A 21024-nucleotide genomic window follows, 5' to 3' on the forward strand; every position below is an offset into this window, starting at 1 on the left:
TTTGGGTGAACCTGGAAACTGAAAATCCATGTCACAAACAGATTTACCAGAAGGCTCCCTGCAAAAGAGACTTTTCACAAGCCATAGACAGGGACCAAGGGGCTGTCTAGAGCTCATGAAACAAAGCAGACAGAGAAGCAGGAATAGAGGCTATGCCTGGGTGGAACAGCATGGACTTCTCTTCATCAAGGCCAATGTAGCTCCACTACTGCCCAATGAGCTGGCAACGGTGAAACCCTGAGCCCCTCATACAGTACCAGACCTCAAGGCAACCATCCAGTTCTCTGGTGGCAGGTCAATGGAAGGGACACAGAATTGTCCTCACTGGAATAGGCACTTATTCAGGAATTGAGTTTGCATTCCCTGCCAACACCACCATCTATGGACTCGTGGGATGTCTTCTAGGCAGCTATGGTGTCCTAGACCAGGCTAGCTCCAACCAAGAAGCTCTTCCCAGCAAAAGAAGTAAGGCATTAAATGCAATGTGGGTCCTGTAACAGAAAAATGGCATTAATGAAAAAGCTAGGAAAATCCAAATAAAGTCTGGAGTTCAGTTAACAGTGTTACACAAATGCTAATTTTTAATTTTAAAAGTACCATGGTTATGAAGATGTTAACATTAGGGGAACCTGGGTTAAGGGAACTCTCAGTACTAACTTGGCAACTCCTCTGTAAATCTAAAATTCTTCAAAATAAAACTACCAAAGAAACAAAAAGAAATAAGGTTGGGGCTAATGTCAACAGGATTTGCTGATCTCACCATGTGTCTGTTATCTAGAAGCAAGTGGCTTTACAGAGTGATAGGCTGTTCTAGTAAAGACCTAGGGTGGTGTCAGGTAGGTGGACACCACTTCGCAAAGACTAAGTGATGTCAGAAAGGTTGCTGGCTGCGCTGTGAATGAAACCAGAAACAACTTACAATGTTTTCCCTTCGTGGCTAAAAAACTCAAGGATCTCTAGGCTAGAGGAGGGAAAGGGTGGCTCAGATGGCATCAATGACCCACTCTCAGAATGATCATTCTTGTCCTTCTAATCAACAGTGTGAAGGTCTGGGCATGCGAGAAAGGAATGCTATGCACTGGGTGCAGTGGCACACACCTGTAATCCCAGCACTTTGGGAAGCCAAGGCAGTCAGATCACCTGAAGTCGGGAGTTTGAGACCAGCCTGACCAACATGGAGAAACCCCATCTCTACTAAAAATACAAAATTAGCCGGGCATGGTGGTGCATGCCTGTTATCCCAACTACTTGGGAAAACTGAGGCAGGAGAATCACTTGAACCCAGGAGGTGGAGGTTGCAGTGAGCCAAGATCAGGCCATTGTACACCAGCCTGGGCAACAAGAGCAAAACTCTGTCTCAGAAAAAAAGAAGAAAAAAAGAAAAAGAAAGAAAGAAGGAAAGAAGGAAGCAAGGAAGGAAGGAAAGAAAAAGAAAGAGAGAAAGAGAAAGAAAGAGAATGAAAGACAGAAAGAGAGAGAGAAGGAGGGAGGGAGGGAAGGAAGGAAGCCACAGGGCACAATGTCATAATCCCTTTATAAGCTGAGATTTCTACCCTGCCATTTGAGGCTCCCTATGGCATTAGGAAGAGACAGAAAAGGGGGTCAGAGTGTCAGGCTGATGATTGACCCTAAGATTCAGGGAGTCCTATGATTGTTACCACACCCTGTGGTGGCCAGGAAAGGTACAGGAGGAACCAGAGAACACCTGGGGCACATTGTGCCCTGTGGAATGGTGGGCTGAAGAAACTGCTACTCTAATCAGAGTCCCACCAAGGGTTCAAGAGCCTCAGGAACAGAGATTAGAGTTGTCGCTCTGGATCCAGAACCCCAACCAGTGAGAGCCTGCCTGAAGACAGGAGAATAAGGACTGGGCAGGTGGAAGAAGGAAGCTGTAGCCACATGGCCAATGGCCGCAGGACTGGCGCTCCTATCTTTTTTCCCTTCCTTACTGTTGGAGTCCTATGGAATATTTACCTTTCCCTGTTTTTTTTGAAGGAAGAATTACTGTCTTTAATGTTTTCTCTTTCTCATTCCTAATCTTTTCCTTCTCTTGAGCAGACTATATGGAGAGTGGTTGAATTGACACCAGCTTGCAGAATGGTGAGATGGAGTCAGGATGGAATTGGGAATTGGAGATGCTGGATTTTGACCACAGAGGTCCTGTGACCTCACCCTTGGCATTTGGGCTGTGACCAGCTGGGGAAGGGAGGCTGCAGCTGTAGTACGTAGGATGACTATTAGATTAGGTTTATTTTCAGAGACTTGCTTTCATTTCTATCTAGTAAACCCTACAAGCCAGAAACTTGGATGCCATCCTTGACAACTCATTCTCCTTCACTCATAACTCAAATAAATGTCAAGATCTGAAAACTTTATTTCCCAAAGAACTCATCAACTTACCTACTGCCCCCAAGACTTACAGCCACTGCCCTAATTCAGGTCTTCCTCACCTCACCCCTGATGGAACAATCACCTCCTTAACTGCCTCTCTGCCTTCACTCTTTCCCTGTTCAATCTTGTCAAAAGCAAATTTCCAGCCAGGCTTGGTAGCTCACGCCTATAATCTCAGCACTTTGGGAGACCAAGGCAGGAGGATTGCTTGAGGCCAGGAGTTCAAGATCAGCCTGTGCAATATAGTGAGACCCTGTCACTACAAAAAAATTTAAAAATTAGCCAAGCGTGGTGGCACACACCTGTAGTCCCAGCTACTTGGGAGGCTGGTGTGGGAGGATTGCTTGAGCCCAGGAGGCAGAGGCTGCAGTGAGCCATGATTGTGCCCCTGCACTCCAACCTGGGTGACAGAGCGAGACTTTGTCACCCTCCCTACCAGAAAAGCAAATTTCCTTCTAACATTACCAAGTCACTCCCAGCAAATAAGTTTGTTTAGTTCAGCAAGCCAGACCCCACGAGTCACCTCCAAGCCCTCTCTAGCACAGATCCTAAGGATCTAGACCTCTTGACATTCCCACTCCAACATGATTGGTGCTCCCATTCAAACCATGGTCCTTTCTCATATCATGCCTCTGTTTATACTGGCCCACCAGAAGTGCCATCCATCCACCCATTGACAACTTAACCCTTTAGAACTCAGCTCGAGATATCACCTCCTTCTAAAGACCTTTCCTGTCTTTCTTCCAAGGACTCAACGCACCCCTTCAGCAAGATTAGGTAGCCCTCCTATGGGATTCCATCATATCCCTCGCAGACCTCTCTGATGTTGCACTGAGCTCATTGTATCATGAGTGCTGGTTTGTCTGCAGCTCCTTCAGTCCTTTCCGTGCCGGCAAGGCCCAGGAATTGGTCTGATCCATCACTACATTCCCAGTCCTTAGCAGGATCCAGCCTCCCTTCTGCTAACTAGAATCTGCCTAAATACCTTCCTAGGCTTCCTATTGCCCTTAGGATGAAGAACAAAGTTCCTAACTGAGTTCACCGAAAGGTCCTTCAAGACTTGACCTCAATCTCCTTCTCTAGCCTCACGCTTTTCCAGCCCCCATTCTGCACCCCTCGACAGCATTTACATTGACATTGCCCTGAATGTCTTTCTGCTGTGTGTTCCTACACGGCCCTTGACTCTCCCCATTGTAGCGTTTATGGACTTATTGTAAATTGTTTCATGTCTTCTCCACTAAATTCCATGAAAATAGGAGCCATGTTCGTCTTGCTCACTCTTTCATCCATAGTGCCCAGCACTAATAGACTACTTGACAATATTAAATAAATCATGAAATCATAACTTCACAAACTCCTGTTGTCATCAGGCCATCTGGGGTGATCTAAATGACTAGGAACAGGATCACAGGGTAGGACATGATATGGGGGGACAGGACCGCCCCAACCCTGGCCCCCAGTCTAAACTAATCTGGCGTGGAAATGCTTTTTTCCTAGGAAGAGAGTGGAGGGAAAAGACGGAGGGGTTCTAAGGTGGTGTAAATGCTTCCTAAGGACTGCCCTCTGGGGTCTCGTGGTATCTCAGGCTCCTCACACCCCACCACCCCTGGGGCCAACCGCTTGGCCAGCCACACTGTCCTCAGAGTGTTCCCAGCAAAGTCAGCAGAGACCCAGCAGATGGAGGAAATAATGGGAGAAAAGAGTGGAAAGTGGGAGTGGGGAATGGGTTCACAATGCATTTGTTCAGGGATCTTTACACATTCTGTGATGAAGAGAAGGTGACACTTCATTGGCTCACTGGGGGTCTAGGAGACTTGGGCTCAGCTGAAGAGGGACAGACACTCAGGGCGGGGCTCCGTGCCATCAGCTTATCAGACAGCCGCCTTTCTCTTTGAAGGGGTTCTTGTCCTCAGGGATCCCTTTGAGAAAAGGGTCGTTTCCTGCTTGGGCCTCCACATACTCCTTGATTTCCTTTCCCGCTTTGGAAATCTGTGAGAACACAAAAAATGTTTTAGGTCCTTGTTACTTTCTCTGGATCCATGATTTGGTTGGTGCTGGAAAAACAGGCTTCTGGGCAGGGCAGAGACAGAGGCCAAAGAGGAGAAAGACACAGGGGACAGACAGGTGTTCGGGGGTGTGAGTTCCTCGATCTGACCCACAACACTGACCTTGACCTTCATGGGCTGCTTGGCCAGAGCCAGCCCAGACGCAGGGCTGGACACGCTGAGCTCTCCAAGGCCCTGAGGCTCTCTCTTGTGCTGAGGGAGGCTGGCACCTTCACAGAGTCAACCCCAGCCTTTCTCTGCATCCTACCCCATCCCAGAGGTATCTCCTGCTGCCTCTGCGGCCCTGGAACAGTCCCACCACCCTTTCCGGTCACTTCCTCCTTCCGGGGGCTCATCAGGAACAGGAAGGGAAGAGCAGGGATGGGGCGAGGAGGCTCACCGGAATTCTTGTGTTTTTCACTTCCTTCTTTAGCTGCTCCACCTCCATCTTCAACAGATCCTTCTCGCTGAGATCCTGGGCCATCCTGCCCTAGACAGACCCAATCCTGGAAAGGATTCAGCAGCCAGGATCATAAATCTCATCAGCTCTTCCAGCTCCCTCCACACCTCAACTTCTAGCATCTCCCCTGCCACATCCCTCAGTTCAGGCCCCTTATCATTCAACAGATATTCACTCCATCCTTGCACGCCCTGCCTCTTCAAGAGTCTGGGCTCAGGAGGGGAGGAAGCTCCCAGTCTGATGGGAAAGGGACAATTTTTGCCTTTGGATTGACTGTCTACGGAGGAAATCTGGATTGTCTGTCTACAGAGCCATCTGTCTGTCTATCTACAGAGGAAACAGAGAAGAAAGAAGAAGGAGTTTCTTTCAGAGAGGAAGATCTGGGAAGCAATATTATTGTTTCATATAGTGACTCAGAGTTTTCCTCTTTCTCTCCAAGTCCAGCAAGGGAGAGTATACAATAATGTTCAAGAGAAGAGGGTCTTGGCCAGGCATGGTGGCTCACCCCTATAATCCCAGCACTTTGAGAGGCCGAGGTGGGAGGATCGCTTGAGCCCAGGAGTTCAAGATCAGCCTGGCCAACATGGCGAAACCTCATCTCTATAAAAGATAGAAAAATTAGCCAGGGTTGGTGGTGAGTGCCTGTAATCCCAGGTACTCAGAAGGCTGAGGTACGAGAATCTCTTGAACCCAGGAGGCGAAAATTGCAGTGAGCTGAGATCACTGTACTCCAGCCTGGGTGACAGAGTGCACCTGTCTCAAAAAATAAAGAAAGATCCCAGGTGCAGTGGCTCGTGCCTGTAATCCCAGCACTTTGGGAGGCCAAGACAGGCAGATCACCTGAGGTTGAAGGTTTGAGACCAGCCTCGCCAACATGGTGAAACCCCATCTCTACTAAAAACACAACAAATAGGCAGGCGTGGTGGCAGGCACCTGCAATCCCAGCTACTCAGGAGGCTGAGGCAGGAGAATTGCTTGAACCCAGAAGACGGAGGTTGCAGTGAGCCAAGATGACACCGCTGCACTCCAGCTTAGGCAACAAGAGTGAGACTCTGTCTCAAAAAAAAAAGAGAGAGACAAGGGGGTCTGGAGCTTGCCAGACTCCAACTCTGATCCCAGCTCTGCTGCTTCCTTACTGCTTCCTTAGTGTGGCCTTAGGGAAGTCACTCAACCTCTTTGAGTATTAGTTTCCCCAGCTGCAGATGGGTATTAAAAAAACCTACCACATGCGGCCGGGCGCGGTGGCTGAAGCCTGTAATCTCAGCATTTTGGGAGGCTGAGACGCACGGATCGCGAGGTCAGGAGATCGAGACCATCCTGGCTAACATGGTGAAACCCCGTCTCTACTAAAAAATACAAAAAACTAGCCGGGCGAGGTGGCAGGCGCCTGTAGTCCCAGCTACTTGGGAGGCTGAGGCAGGAGAATGGCGTAAACCCGGGAGGCGGAGCTTGCAGTGAGCTGAGATCTGGCCACTGCACTCCAGCCTGGGCGACAGAGCGAGACTCCGTCTCAAAAAAAAAAAAAACCTACCACATGCGGTTATTGTGGGTACTAAGAAAATAATGTCTACAAAATATTATAATATACTACCAGGCACATAATGAACACTTAGTACACTTATTATCACTAATAATGCTATTGTTATTATCACTGCAGGGTTATCAGGAAGGCCTGCCTGGTGCCTAGCCCCAGTGATACTAAGAGTAGATCCCAGCCCAGTGCAACCTCAGCATCTCTCACCTGCCACAGAAGAGCACGCTTTCCAAGTCACTTGTCCTGGACTCAGGTAAGATAGTGTTTGAGCCTCCTAGTTCTTCATCAGCTGAAAATCTTCAGATAAAGCAGATGGCCTGGAAACCAAAATCTCTGATGCCTAAGCTGATCATAGGCTCAAAGTTCTAAGCCCATCACCCGCCTGAGCCTTCAAGCCCTCACTGCTGCAGAGCAGAGAGACAGACATTCTCCCCACAAAAACAAACTCGAAAACAGAAGCCACCTTTTCACCACCTTGCCCTGTGTTAGCCTCACTCTTTTGGTGACCTCACTAGCTTAGAGCCTGCAGCGCTTCTATTTCCCCACCTCCACATCGCAGCCCCACCTGCCCCCCTTTGCTTGCTTTCTCCTCCTTCCCTTCCCACCTCTGAGCATGCTCTGAGGCTGTCCTTCCTCCTGCGGCAAGTCCTAGACCAGCCCCTAACCTCCCTAAGCAAGGTACCTTGTGCGCCCATTGGATCCCCACTGTTTCACCTTACAAAGTTCTGCTAGCTCACTCTTCATCCACTCATTCAATAAATATGTACTTGCTCACCGTGCTGTGCCACTTAGTACTTGGGGCATGGCAACCTCTAATGCCCCTGTTCAAGCTTCTTTGCTGCCACACCTCCCTCTGAGTCCTGAATGTGGGTTCCTGAGCACAGGACCCACATCCTGTTTTTTTCCTTGCTCTCCCTCCAGGACCACCCAAGGGCTATGCCATTTAACAGACATTGAGCTCCTGCTCTGGCTGACACCCATCCAATGACAAGAGACCTGCTAAGGAGCAAAAGTTAAGGGACCAATATGGTCGGTGGGAGGTCCTCTTATTCTCCTGTCTCTAGGATGACAGGCTTGGTGGTAGGAGGGGCAGAGAGGAGGCCCCGCGGTCCATCCTAACTTCCCTGCTCCAGGACCCAGTCCAACTCTCAGCTGGGAGCTCTAAGAGTTTGAAATCAGGACAGGATCCTGGAGGTCGTCTGGTCCAACTGTCCTGTTAATGCATGAACTACAGCCCATACCTCCTAGGCAGGCTCAGTGCTCTGTCCACCGCTGCTTCCTAAAATCAATAAGTTGATCTGGAATTTGAACCTGGTGCTTCTCAAATCCAAGTCCTTCCTGTTGTCTAATCTGAGTTCCTCACATTACACTTGGTCAATTTCATCTTGTCCTGCCTTCATCAGCACAGAGCATGTAGGGCAGATCTTCATCCCACGCAACCCTTCGCAGGCTTGCTAACACCCCTTTGGGACCTCTCTGGTCGTGTCTTCCTGGTGTCCAACCCTGACCCCTCTTGCTGCCACATCGGCTGTTTTCTATTTTTGCTGTGCTGCCGTCCCACAGTCCTCTCCGGTATGACCAGTCTCCATATCCTATCCACCCTCCACTCCCCTGTCCCTTGGTGACTCATCCCCGAGCTTCCCAAGGAAGCCCCCACCCTCTGCCCTTTCCTCCCGCCTTCCATGAGTGGAAAATCCACCTCCACCCCCTATAGCAGGCCAGCCCCCTTCCTCCCCAGTCTCCCACCCCATCCCCCCACCGACCAGTTTCCTCTCCAGGACCAGGGAGCAATCACAGCTGCCCCGACCTTGGCTTCCTCTGCTGGGTGGGATTGGGGGCTGGGCCCCCAAATGGGCCCCTGGCTTCCCCCTTCCTCTGGGCAGGGGACAGAGAGGCACAGGCTCGGGGAGCAGGACTGACTTCCTCTTGTCCCGGAATGAGCATGCCTGCCCTTTGCAAGCAGGTTTGGGTCTCACGCAGAGGAAACCAAAAGCAGTAAGAGGGAGGGAAGGCAGAGCAACCAATCAAGGGCAGGGTGAGACTCAAAACGAGCGGGCTCCCTGGGGAGCCAGACAGAGGCTGGGGGTGATGGCGGAGCTACAGCAGCTGCAGGAGTTTGAGATCCCCACGGGCCGGGAGGCTCTGAGGGGCAACCACAGTGCCCTGCTGCGGGTTGCTGACTACTGCGAGGACAACTATGTGCAGGTAGGTAGAGCGGGTGGAGGACTGACACCCCAGCCCCCGGAGGGGGGACCCTGAGCCCAGCCCCAAGTGGGGCCCTGGGAGCCATCCTGACAGTGCTTGTCTTGGGCCTTGGCTGAGAAATCCTCTCACTCCAGACTTCAGCTTCATCCCAGACCCCAGTACTTAACCCTGACCCCATACTACCCAAGCCCCCACTGTGCCCTTTCTGTCTCACCTCAGAGATGTCTGGGACAGACAGTGCGATTCCATCCTATTCTCAGGCATCACTGCAGGTTCATCCTTCTGAGTCCCCCCAGGTCGATCCAGAGACCCAAAGCCTCCGTCCTCACACAGATGCTAGCGATCATTCTATTTCCAGGCCGGCTCTGGGTGAGGCTTCAGAAGAACTTCCCAAACAGCACAGTGAACCTGAGATGGATCCTGAGTTTGGGAAAGGAGAGTGGGGATAAGGCAGAGTAGGCTGGGCTAAAGAGAGGGGATCTCATGCAGAGGGAGGGGGATGGCCCACATGACTGCTGGGAGCAGGCTACTAGCAAAAGATAGGGAGGTGGCATTGTAGAACAGTTTTTAAATTGTATGGTTGTCCTGGGGCTGAGAGCATAGATTCCTGGATTCAGGGAGGAGAGGCAAGGCAACTTAGCCATGATGGAAATCACTTCTGTTATTTCATTAATCTGTACAACTACCTTGTGAGACACGTATTATAATTCCTATTTTATACATGTGGAAACAATAGCTCAGGGAGGTGAGGTGACTTGTCCAAGGCCGCACAGCTCCAAACAGCAGAGCCAGGCATTCCTTTATTTTTGCTCTTGTTGCCCAGGCTGGAGTGCAATGGCTCGATCTCAACTCACTACAACCTCCGCCTGCTGGGTTCAAGAGATTCTCCTGCCTCAGCCTCCTGAGTAGCTGGAATTACAGGCATGCACCACCATGCCTGACTAATTTTATATTTTTAGTAGAGACAGGGTTTTGCCATGTTGGTCAGGCTGGTCTTGAACTCCTGACACCTCAGGTGATCCACCCGCCTCGGCCTCCCAAAGTTCTGGGATTACAGGAGTGAGCTACCATGCCCGGCTAGTCTTTTTTTTTTTTTTTTTTTTTTTTTGAGACAGGGTCTCATCTGTCGCTCAGGCTGGAGTGCTATGGCATGATCATAGCTCACATAGCTTCACTGCAGCCTTGAACTCCTAGGCTCAAGCAATCCTCCCACCTCAGCCTTCTGAGTAGCTAGGACTACAGGTGCATGCCACCATGCCTGGCTAAGTTTTTTTATTTTGTTTTGTAAAGACAGGGTCTCGATATGTAGCCCAGGCTGGTCTTGAACTCCTGGCCTCAAGTGATCTGCCCACCTTGGCCTCCCAAAGTTCTGGGATTACAGGCATAAGCCACCACATTTGGGCTTACTTGACTTCTGACGCCAAGCCCTTTCCTCTCCATCTTTCTGCCTTCCTACACACTATGTGACTTTACGACAGTTTATTTGCACTCTCTGTACCCGGTTTCCTCTGCTCCCTGAAGAGCTGCAGGCTAACCTTGTTACCCCTTGGGCAAAACTTTATTTTTCTAACCTGTACTAACCGAACTATGAGAACAGGCATAGAGACCTCGTAGCATAGTAAGAATGTTGAAAAAAGAAATAAATGAGGAACAAGTGCTCATGGGAAATGGCAGATTAAAGAGAGTCAGTGATGACAGCAGTTAAAACTCTCTGGACCCTTCCTTTGGGCCAGGCATGTTACCAGCATGGCCTCCCTTCATCCTCATCTGAAGTCCAGTGAGGCGAGTCCCATTCTCACTTCACAATGAGGAAGCTGAGGTTTGGAAAGGTTAAGTCACTTTCCCAGAGGTCTCCTAGCTAGTGTCAGAGCCCGAATTCAAACCCAGAAATCTGATTCCAGAGCCCACTCCCTATGCCACTAACTGAAAATGCTACTCTGGGTATCATTTCGGTCTGTATAGATGTTGAATGACCACCTGCAGATGAGACAGAATGAGGCTTGCAAACCAGTGCATTCTCCTAGCACAGAAAGGCATGTTCCCTCTATGGACAAGGATCCAAGCAGTCCTTTCCATTCCTTCCATAACTTCTGCACACCTCAAAGAGCTTCCGCAGGGCTCTCATTTGCACACACAGTGTTCACACACAATTTGGGGTCACAAAGACCTAAGTCCAGTTTCCAGCTCTGCCACCTACCAACTACAGGAACTGTGGCAAGTTCCTCCTCTGATTCTCGTGCCTGCCTTCAGGGGTGGCTCCATGGGTTCGATATAAAAATGTATCAAAGCATTTAGCCTAGTGCCAACTCCTTCAGAAGAGCAGGATAAATGGTAGCTCTTACCATGACTGTCATCATCATCATCATTCATTGGAAGGATGGATAATAAGAATCAGTTCTAGGGAGGAGAAGCTGTCCTTGCAAAAATACGTGGGGTGTGAGAAGCCTTGACCCAACTTGGAATCCTTGGATTCCTGCTTCTTTCATGCAGAACAATAACTACTAGAACACACAACCTGTTACCTTTCCTGGCCTTTCTGAGGATCTTTGTCTAGGCAAATGCCTAGGAAGGTTCTGGATCTCAGAATTGCTGTTACCTAAGGCCTGATTCCCCTACCCTCCATCTCCATCTGCAGCCCCTCTCTCCCCACACCACCCAGATGCTAGGAAACCCATGGGGAATTAGGGAAGGCAGACGAGGGTCACCTGCAGAGTTCTCCGCCAGGGTTGACTGACTTTACAGACAGGGTAATTTGCATGACGAACAAGCACTCAGCCGCAGAGATGGATCTCAGATGCTTGTCCCCGCAGACCTAACTTTGGGCCAGGAGCAAAGCCAGGGGCCAGTAGGTGTTCAGGCTCCAGGTGCCCAGAGCTGGGCCCAAGCAGACACTTTTCCTGTTTGGGCCAACAATTCCACATGTCAGTTTGGGGAGGAAACTGTACAGGAGAAGGCAGGCAAGCTAAGAAATCTGGGTGGAGATGGAGGAGTAGTCACTGCTCAGTTCTGGGCCTGTTTCCTCATTTGGTAAAGGAAGGTCCTGAACTAAATCAAGACCTGCTATCCTGTCTGGTTTTAATATCCTGGGTTGATTTCTCTGCCTTTTCAAGATTCTTGGTGACATATGCTGAGAAGATGTAAGTTTTGTTGCATATGCTGATGAGATGTAAATAAACATGCAAATGAGCATCTCTTTCCTGCTGTTGGAAAAGAAAGACAGGGAGGAGACAGCCACCGCATGGGCTTCCGGGGAGGTTCTGGCTCAGGCTCCATTAGAGGCTCCCAGGTGTCTCTCAGACCTTGCTCTGAGAGTTTGTAGGTCTGCTCTCCGTTGACAGGCCCTGAGGGGCACCTGAGGGCTCAAGCAAGGGGACCTCAGTGTGTACCCTTGCCTGTTGGCCCACTGGCTCTACCCCAGATTCACCCTGGACTTGCCCCCTACCTGTGTTAGAAAGGTACAGGCTAGAGTATGGCAACTCCATGACCCAACAAGAGATGAGGAAGCTGCCTGGGGAACCAAAAGACCAGAGGTTTTGCCCTAGCCCCCACTGCCTGATCTGGGACCAAAAAAAAAATTTCTTGGCCGGGCACGGTGGCTCACGCCTATAATCCCAGCACTTTGGGAGGCCAAGGTGGGCAGATCACCTGAGGTCGGGAGTTTGAGATTAGCCTGAACAACATGGAGGAACCCCATCTCTACTAAAAATACAAAAAATTAGCTGGGTGTGGTGGTGCATGCCTGTAATCCCAGCTACTCGCGAGGCTGAGGCAGGAGAATCGCTTGAGCCTGGGAGGCGGAGGTTGCAGTGAGCTGAGATCGTGTCATTACACTCCAGCCTGGGCAACAAGAGCGAAACTCCATCTCAAAAAACAAACGAACAAACAAAAAAACTTCTTGCCTTCAGCCACTGCCTGCTTACCCCTCCTGCACTGACTGGCAGTGTGACCCTGGCCAGTGCCTGGCACAGTGCCTAGAATACAATGACAATGTGCCCAGAGAATGTTTGGGATCCCATTCGATCTGCTAATTAACTCACAAGTGCGTATTTATGAAGAATCTTCTGCCTGTTGGGTGTGATTCCATGACGGGATATAGGATGAAACAGACAAGCTCCCTGTTCTCATGACACTTCCATTTAAGGGAGGGTGGGTAGATAATGAAAAAAAAAATACATAGATAATGTTTGATAGTGCTAAATGCCATGAAGAAAAGAGAATAAGGTAAATATGATAAAGAGGCAGTGAAGGCATGGGCTGAGGGAAATCTTAGTGTGGTGAAGGAAGGTGTCTCTGGGAAACTGAGGCCTGCTAATAAGGATTCTGAAAATAAGTACAGCATGTGTCAAGGGCCAGAGGCAGAAACAGTTCAGCTTGTTCAGGAACAGAAACCCAATGGCCAATGTGGCTGGAGGGGAGAGTGGGAGAGGGGGAGTGATGAAGAGAAAGGCGAGAGCCAGACCTGGAGGGGCTATACGTAGGCCACGGTTGGAAGCTTGAATTTTATCGTCAGGGCATTAGAAAGCTATTAGAGGGAATGAATGAATAAAGTCCCTCTGTTCTGGGCCTCAGTTTCCTTATTTGAGTTCCCAAACACCAATCTGCAGACTGGAGCTAAACAAAGAGTCACATGGAAAGCTTTTTTTTGGTTTGTTTTTGAGACAGGGTCTCACTCTGTCACCCAGGCTGGAGAGAAGTGATGTGATTTTGGCTCACTGCAACCTCCGCCTCCTGGGTTCAAGTGATTCTTATGCCTCAGCCTCCTGAGTAGCTGGGATTACAGGCACGCACCACCATGCCTGGCTAATTTTTGTATTTTTAGTAGAGACGAGGTTTTGCCATTGTAGCCAGGCTGGTCTCGAACTCCCGACCTCAAGTGATTTGCCTGCCTGGGCCTCCCAAAGTAGTGGGATTATAGGCGTGAGCCACCGTGCCTGACATGGTTTGTTGTGTTTAAGAATGTCGGCTGGGCGCAGTGGCTCACGACTGTAATCCCAGCACTTCAGGAGGCCGAGGCGGGCAAATTACCTGAGGTCGAGAATTTGAGACCACCAGCCTGATCAACATGGAGAAACCCTGTCTCTACTTAAAAAAAATACAAAATAAGCCGAGCGTGGTGGTGCATGCCTACAATCCCAACTACTTGGGTGGCTGAGGCAGGAGAATCATTTGAACCCGGAAGGCGGAGGTTGCAGTGAGCCGAGATCGCACCACTGCACTCCAGCCTGGGCAACAAGAGCGAAACTCCGTCTCAGAAAAAAAAAAAATAGAATGTCTGCTCTAGCCAGTGTTGCCTTCCTCTTTCCTTTCTACTATTCACCCCCACTCCAACCCCTAAAAGGACAGCCTGTTACTGAAGTCTTCAGGAGGGTCGTACCATCATCTCTACTCAGTCCTCAGCTTGACTATTTGAGAATGGGTATCTTTCCCTCCCTTTGCATCTGTTACCCAAGGCTGCAGATTCACTTTTTTAAAGTGAATTTAGGCCGGGCGCGGTGGCTCAAGCCTGTAATCCCAGCACTTTGGGAGGCCGAGACGGGCGGATCACGAGGTCAGGAGATCGAGACCATCCTGGCTAACACGGTGAAACCCCGTCTCTACTAAAAATACAAAAACTAGCCGGGCGAGGTGGCGGGCGCCTGTAGTCCCAGCTACTCGGGAGGCTGAGGCAGGAGAATGGCGTAAACCCGGGAGGCGGAGCTTGCAGTGAGCTGAGATCTGGCACTGCACTCCAGTCCGGGCGACAGAGCGAGACTCCGCCTCAAAAAAAAATAAAAAATAAAAAATAAAAAAAAATAAAGTGAATTTAAAGTGATGTTTTAGCTAGTCCCTCTTGCTACAACATAATTCTGCTGAGAGCCACCTCAAACATCTAAGGGTTGCGGCTCTGTCCCAATCCAGCGCCTATTTTCCCTAAATCCTCTCCCATCCCACCCCAGCCAGCCAAGGACCCAGTGGAAGATGCTGGCCCTTAGGCCAGGGCTGTGTGTATTTCAGGCCACAGACAAGCGGAAGGCGCTGGAGGAGACCATGGCCTTCACTACCCAGGCACTGGCCAGTGTGGCCTACCAGGTGGGCAACCTGGCCGGGCACACACTGCGCATGTTGGACCTGCAGGGGGCCGCCCTGCGGCAGGTGGAAGCCCGTGTAAGCATGCTGGGCCAGGTAAGGGGCGTGGGGCGTGGGAAGGCATCTTGCGTCAGGCCTCAACTCTTCAGCCCGACTCAGACATTTTCTACGTCAAAAGTTCCTTCCTGCTTTCCCCCATGTCCAAATGCCCAACTCTACAGCAGAAGGTTGGCACTTTCCAAGCTTTTTGGACCTCCTTATCTCTGTGGCTATGCTACAAATTCCCCGAAGGCAGAGCTTTTTCTTTCTTGGAATTCTATCCTGGACATTAGAAAGTGGTATCTACCAATCAGAGCAGCAGCACATACAGGAAAGAAGCAAATGAACCCTATTTGCATCCAAATACAAGCAGTGCCTTAATAAATATCCTAGACCCAGGGTGCTAGCTTGACAAGGTCATCTTCAGCCCTGGAAGCACTGCCAACACCATACAGTATACACCCTCCACCCCGCCACCGCGTTCTAGCGCACACACCCTCCTTCCTTCCTGGATCCTTGACCGAGGAATTGCCCTGTAAAGCACATGCACAGACCCAGCCACACATTCAGCCTGGCCTGTGCATCACCCACATGTTCAGTGGGTGGGGTGTGTCTTTTCCTCTCCCCCTACAGACCAGAGTTCCCACCCTTTCGAACTGTAGGCTTTCTCCACGGAACATTCTGAGAGGAAGTCAGTTCACTGATTTGTCCCCCAAAGCTGATCAAGCCACCATTCTCTGCCACCTCCATATTCTCCCCCTCTGCTCCCAAGCCAGCCCAGTGCTTGTCTCTTCCCGGCATCCCCAGGGATGTTGTGTTTTCTCTTTTCCTCCTGTTCCTGCTCAGCTAATAATAACCCTTACTCTCTTTCCACCAGGAAGTTGCTCCAAAGTGGCTTCATCCTTTCCTGCCACTTTTCCCAATTGCTATGTAGCCTGGTGGGGGAGCGGGGGGAGGGGAAGGGCCCTCTTTTTCTAGACCTCGTTGCCTCCCATGGTCCCTACCCCCAGCCCAGAGTCTCTATCTTCTTCCTTCTTAGGGGAAGGGCAGTGGACATGGACCACCCCTCTCTGTCACCTTGAACCCTGTCATGCAGATGGTGAACATGCACATGGAGAAGGTGGCCCGAAGGGAGATCGGCACCTTAGCCACTGTCCAGCGGCTGCCCCCGGGCCAGAAGGTCATTGCCCCAGAGAGCCTACCCCCTCTCACGCCCTACTGCAGGAGACCCCTCAACTTTGGCTGCCTGGACGACATTGGCCATGGGATCAAGGTAGACAGAGGGACCCTCTTCTTTCCCTCCAACCCACCCTCTCGTGCCTTGTGGCCCCTTTCCCTCCAGACCCCCAGTTCTCCTGCACATTGTGTCCCAACTTGCCACTCCTTTCTTTCCCCGCTCCCTGAAGCCACCACTCTGAGCTCTTCTCCCTCTCCCTAGATTTTGTAATCCCTCCCTCCAAAACTGGTCTGTACCGTCCTCAGAGGATCTGCTGAGTGTGAGATCCTGAGCACCCTTCGCCCCCCCCGCCCCGCCCTGTGGGCACCGGGCATGTGGGAAGGGGAAGAGGGGGAAGGGAGGATGTCAGGGTGTGCATGAGAATGGCTCCCAGCCACATGAGAACAGCAACTTCCTCTGTCTGGGGGTTTGAGGTCACTGCACTGAGCAGTCACCCCACAGCTGCTTTGGTGAGAAGAAGCGGGGATGCAGCCACACAAAGGGGACTTGGTGAAGAGAGGGGAGCATGGCGATGGCGTCTTCTCAGCCCATGTCCCTCTGCGAGGTCGGAGAGGGCATGCACTCACACCCGTCCCGTCTTCAATTCCTGTCTCCACACCTTGACATTTCTGTATTGAAATGAACCCCTTGATATCCTGAACTTATCAGCCCCCCTTAAAGGGGAAACCACACTCTCCCCTTCAACCACCAGGCCTCCTCCCCACCAGTAAGGTCTCTGTTGTCCAACTTATATTCTTTTTTTTTTTTTTTTTGAGATGGAGTTTCACTCTGTTGTCCAGGTTGGATTGCAATGGTGTGATCTTGGCTCAATGCAACCTCCACCTCCTGGGTTCAAGTGATTCTCCTGCCTCAGCCTCCCGAGTAGCTGGGATTACAGGTGCCCACCACCATGTCCAGCTATTTTTTTTTTTTTTTTTGTATTTTTAGTAGAGATGGAGTTTCTCCATGTTGGCCAGGCTGGTTTTGAACTCCTGAACTCAGGTGATCTGCTTGCCTCAGCCACCCAAAGTGCTGGGATTACAGGTGTGAACCACCGTTCCCAGCCCAACTTACATTCTTTGTGCTTCAGCTCAAATCCCTTTCGTCTTGCCCCTAGTGAAGCCTATGAGGTAACACTGTCCCCACCCCTTGGGGAAGTCCCATTGGTAACAGAAGTTCCCTCTTTCATGTGGGTGTGCGCCCTGTCATTTGCGCATCCCCTCTAAGTGGCCTGGGTCCTGCTCCTCTCTGCCCTAACTCCCCAAAGCCAATTCCACAAATCTTTGAAAATGACAGGTGGGACACTTCTAAGTGTGATGTGTCCTCTCCTTTCCCCACCGCCTCCTCAGCCCAATCAAAGTTAGGGACCACTAAGCCAGGGCCTCAGCTTCCTGGGCTCTGAGATGGTCTGGGGGAGGGACGGGGGTGCTGGGCCCACTCAACCCGCTGTGGCTGTTTAGAGGAAGTGGCTGTCGGCTTTGGTAGAATTGAGTCCCAGAACCCAAGCAATGACAAGGGGGTAGGGTGGGGGAAGTGTAGGAGAGGGGCCTGAGAAGTGGAAGTGGGAACTGGCTATGCTGGGCTCTCCCTCCCGGTTCTCGTCCGCCCCTCCTCCATTTCCTCTTGGGGATGAGGGTGGGGAGCGGCCTCTCACCCCAAATGTCAGCCCTACCTCCCGCTCCCTCGCAGGACCTCAGCACGCAGCTGTCAAGGACAGGCACCCTGTCTCGAAAGAGCATCAAGGCCCCTGCCACACCCGCCTCCGCCACGTTGGGGTGAGACCTCGCCGCGACGCCAACTAGCCTAGCCCTACCCCGTGCGACCCTGAAACTCTCCTCCCCCAGCCTCGCCACCCACCCCTGGCGCCCGGGTGCTCAGGCCGTCATGGTGGATGCCTGGCGCCAAACCTCCCCCTCGGCCACCTGCCTTTCCTGCTCACACCCGACCCCTGCTGGCCAGAAGCCTTCCTCCTAATACCTACTCCCCGCCCCCCGCCAGGAGACCACCCCGGATTCCCGAGCCAGTGCACCTCCCGGTTGTGCCCGACGGCAGACTCTCCGCTGCCTCCTCCGCCTCTTCCCTGGCCTCGGCAGGGTGAGACCTACAAGCCCGCGTGGGAGGGTGAGGGGTGGGAGGTGGCTTTCGAGAGGGGCCTCCTGCCAGTGGTCATAGTGACTCCTGGGTTGAAAGGACCCAGTTAGTCCTGGGTCACACGTGCAGAGCTGGGTTCAGGATTGGAGGGGTGGGGCCAGCTGGGGATGCTGCATTAGGAAAGGCGTGTCGCCAACCGGGCCGAGCCCTGCTTTCTCTGGTGTTCAGCAGCGCCGAAGGTGTCGGTGGGGCCTCCATGCCCAAGGGGCAGGCAGCACCTCCAGCCCCACCTCTCCCCAACTCCTTGGACCCACCTCCTCCACCAGCAACCGTCGAGGTGTTCCAGCGGCCTCCCCCGCTAGAGGAGTTGTCCCCACCCCCACTGGGTAAGGAGCTCCGCCCCCTTCTCCTTCCCAACGGTGGGGTCGCTTTTCCGCCTCCTGCCACTCTCCAGCCCACCTCTCTTGGATCTGCCCCGGCCAGCCTCAGTGAATGCCTCCTCCATGGAGCGCAGCACGGGAGCGAAAGGAGGCGGAGGAAGTTAACTAACATAACTTAGCGCCTGCTGTATACCAGACCCTGTGTTCGAAGCTTCTCATCCATTTTCTTATTTAAACTTAATCCTGGCCGGGCGCGATGGCTCATGCCTGTAAACCCAGCACTTTGGGAGGCCGAGGCGGGCAGATTACCTGAGGTCGGGAGTTCGAGACCACCCTGACCAAAATGGAGAAACCTGGGCTCTACTAAAAATTAGCCGGGCGTGATGGCACATGCGTGTAATTCCAGCTACTTGGGAGGCAGAGGCAAGAGAATCGCTTGAACCCAGTAGGCAGAGGTTGCGGTGAGTGGAGATCCGGCCATTGCACTCCAGCCTGGGCAACAAGAGTGAAACTCCATCTCAAAAATAATAATAATAAACTTAATCCTAAGGGCCAGGCGGGGTGGCTAACGGCCGTAATCCCAGCACTTTGGGGGGCTGTGGAGGGCAGATCACTTGAGGTCAAGAGTTTGAGACCAACCTGGCCAACACGGCTAAAAATACAAAAATTAGCTGGCTGGTGGCGCATGCCTGTAATTCCAGCTACTCAGGAGGCTGAGGCAGGAGGATCACTTGAACCCAGGAGGCAGAGGCTGCAGTGAGCTGAGATCACCCCACTGCACTCCAATCTGGGTGACAGAGCGAGATTCCCTCAAAAAAATAAAATAAAACAAAATAAACTTCATCATGAGAGGGTCTTTAGCACTCTTCCTTAATAGATGAAGCCACTGAAGCTGAGGTTCAGTGACTTGCCCAAGAGCCACCCAGCTAATAAGAGGTAGAGTCTGACTGTCCTCTACTGCTGGATCTTTCAGGGTTTACTGAGCACTTACTATGTGCTAGCAGCACTGTGGGAGGACCAGGACAGCAGAGGGCTGGAGGAAGATTGCATGAGATGGGTGTATTCTTTTTATTTTCTTTTCTTTTGAGATGGAGTCTCACTCTGTCATCCAGGTTGGATGGAGTGCATTGGCAAGATCTCAGCTCACTGCAACCTCCACCTCCTGGGTTAAGCCATCCTCCTGCCTCAGTCTCCTGAGTAGTTGGAATTACAGGCGTGTGCCACTACGTCCAGCTAATTTTTGTATTTTTAGTAGAGACGGGGTTTCACATGTTGGCCAGGCTTGTCTCGAACTCCTGACCGCAGGTGATCTGCCCACCTTGGCCTCCCAACGCGCCTCGAGCAGCTCTCTCTGGGGCCCAGCTCTCGAGCAGATCCCTAACACACTGAAGGAGCTTCCTGTGCCACACTTACAGCCTTTCTGCTTTTCCCCCAAGATGAAGAGCTGCCCCTGCCACTGGACCTGCCTCCTCCTCCACCCCTGGATGGAGATGAATTGGGGCTACCTCCACCCCCACCAGGCTTTGGGCCTGATGAGCCCAGCTGGGTGCCTGCCTCATACTTGGAGAAAGGTACCTGACTTCTGGGACTGAGGGGCACCGGATCCCACTTCCCAGCTTCTGCCTCTGTTGCCCTGACCCCCATTCTCCTCCCTCTGCAAAGGTGTGAATCTATCTCCCGGGCTCCCCACACAATTTTTCTGACGAACTGAGTTCAGAACAGAACTGGGGAGAGGGCAGCTGGCTTGGTATTAAATATTAACTAAGCTGGGGAGGGGTCCTGAAGGCTTGGAAGCCCCTCAAGATGGTCCCTAGAGTCTAGTACTTGAGACCCTGCATCCCCATGGCGGTGGGGGTGGGGGGGGAGAGAGCAAGAGGCATATCTCACAGCACCCTTTTCTCTTGCCCTGCAGTGGTGACACTGTACCCATACACCGGCCAGAAGGACAATGAGCTCTCCTTCTCTGAGGGCACTGTCATCTGTGTCACTCGCCGCTACTCCGATGGCTGGTGCGAGGGCATCAGCTCAGAGGGGACTGGATTCTTCCCCGGGAACTATGTGGAGCCCAGCTGCTGACAGCCCAGGGCTCTCTGGGCAGCTGATGTCTGCACTGAGTGGGTTTCATGAGCCCCAGGCCAAAACCAGCTCCAGTCACGGCTGGACTGGGTCTGCCCAGCTCTTGGGCTCCCTCCTCCCATCGTGGAGGCAAGGGGTCCTGGGGAGAGAGAACTTACCCAGAGGCCTGTTGCAGATGGGGAAGAGCTGGAAACCAAGAAGTTTGTCAACAGAGGACCCCTACTCCATGCAGGGCAGAGTCTCCTGCTGCAAGTCCCAACTTTGAATAAAATGGATGACGTCCTGTGACTGCCCCACGGAGATCAGGGACCAGGAGGGATTGAAAGGCATCCCAGTTCTAAGGCTGCTGCTCATTACAACCCCCAACCCTTCAACCCACCAGCTGCCCCAGAAGCAGCATCTTCCCATTCCCTCAGTACCCACAAAGTGCAGCCCACATTGGACCCCAGACATCCCTCTGCAGCCATTGACTGCAACTTGTTCTTTTGCCCATTGCTTGCTGTGTGTGTGATGTGTTCATA

General features: G+C 51.9%; 2 protein-coding genes across 6 annotated transcripts; one reads left to right on the plus strand and one right to left on the minus strand.

Moving 5' to 3' along the window:
* Positions 1-554: 554 nt before the first annotated feature.
* On the minus strand, positions 555-18755 carry GNGT2 (G protein subunit gamma transducin 2). Of its 3 annotated transcripts, none has more exons than XM_033183393.1 (4): positions 18737-18755; positions 6638-6747; positions 4837-4942; positions 555-4380 (listed from the first exon to the last, which is right to left on the minus strand). In XM_033183393.1, the coding sequence occupies exons 3-4, from the start codon at positions 4918-4920 to the stop codon at positions 4255-4257; spliced, it is 210 nt and encodes a 69-aa protein (XP_033039284.1). In that variant the 5' UTR covers positions 4921-4942; positions 6638-6747; positions 18737-18755; the 3' UTR covers positions 555-4254. The 3 variants fall into 3 exon arrangements, with proteins under 3 accessions (XP_033039284.1, XP_033039283.1, XP_033039282.1); XM_033183392.1 differs by lacking the exon at positions 18737-18755 and adding an exon at positions 8238-8377 and having other exon boundaries at positions 1946-4380; XM_033183391.1 differs by lacking the exon at positions 18737-18755 and adding an exon at positions 8194-8329 and having other exon boundaries at positions 1946-4380.
* ABI3 (ABI family member 3) lies at positions 8026-20998 on the plus strand. Of its 3 annotated transcripts, none has more exons than XM_033183377.1 (8): positions 8026-8635; positions 14630-14797; positions 15837-16013; positions 17646-17731; positions 17955-18050; positions 18276-18433; positions 19864-19998; positions 20340-20998. In XM_033183377.1, the coding sequence occupies exons 1-8, from the start codon at positions 8519-8521 to the stop codon at positions 20501-20503; spliced, it is 1101 nt and encodes a 366-aa protein (XP_033039268.1). In that variant the 5' UTR covers positions 8026-8518; the 3' UTR covers positions 20504-20998. The 3 variants fall into 3 exon arrangements, with proteins under 3 accessions (XP_033039268.1, XP_033039271.1, XP_033039269.1); XM_033183380.1 differs by having other exon boundaries at positions 14630-14779; XM_033183378.1 differs by having other exon boundaries at positions 8376-8635; positions 18279-18433.
* Positions 20999-21024: the final 26 nt, after the last annotated feature.

This window comes from Trachypithecus francoisi, unplaced genomic scaffold (genome assembly GCF_009764315.1).
Source record: "Trachypithecus francoisi isolate TF-2019V2 unplaced genomic scaffold, Tfra_2.0 Lachesis_group20, whole genome shotgun sequence".
Classification (NCBI taxonomy): domain Eukaryota; kingdom Metazoa; phylum Chordata; class Mammalia; order Primates; family Cercopithecidae; genus Trachypithecus; species Trachypithecus francoisi.

Excerpts from the sequence above, each read along its gene's own strand:
- ABI3 (XM_033183377.1), top strand. The coding sequence starts at position 8,519 with ATGGCGGAGCTACAGCAGCTGCAGGAGTTTGAGATCCCCACGGGCCGG. Across the intron at positions 18,051-18,275 it reads TCTTCCCTGGCCTCGGCAGG|CAGCGCCGAAGGTGTCGGTG; the intron begins GTGAGACCTACA and ends TCTGGTGTTCAG. Across the intron at positions 19,999-20,339 it reads TGCCTCATACTTGGAGAAAG|TGGTGACACTGTACCCATAC; the intron begins GTACCTGACTTC and ends CTTGCCCTGCAG.
- GNGT2 (XM_033183393.1), bottom strand. The coding sequence starts at position 4,920 with ATGGCCCAGGATCTCAGCGAGAAGGATCTGTTGAAGATGGAGGTGGAG. Across the intron at positions 4,381-4,836 it reads TGAAAAACACAAGAATTCCG|ATTTCCAAAGCGGGAAAGGA; the intron begins GTGAGCCTCCTC and ends GTGTTCTCACAG.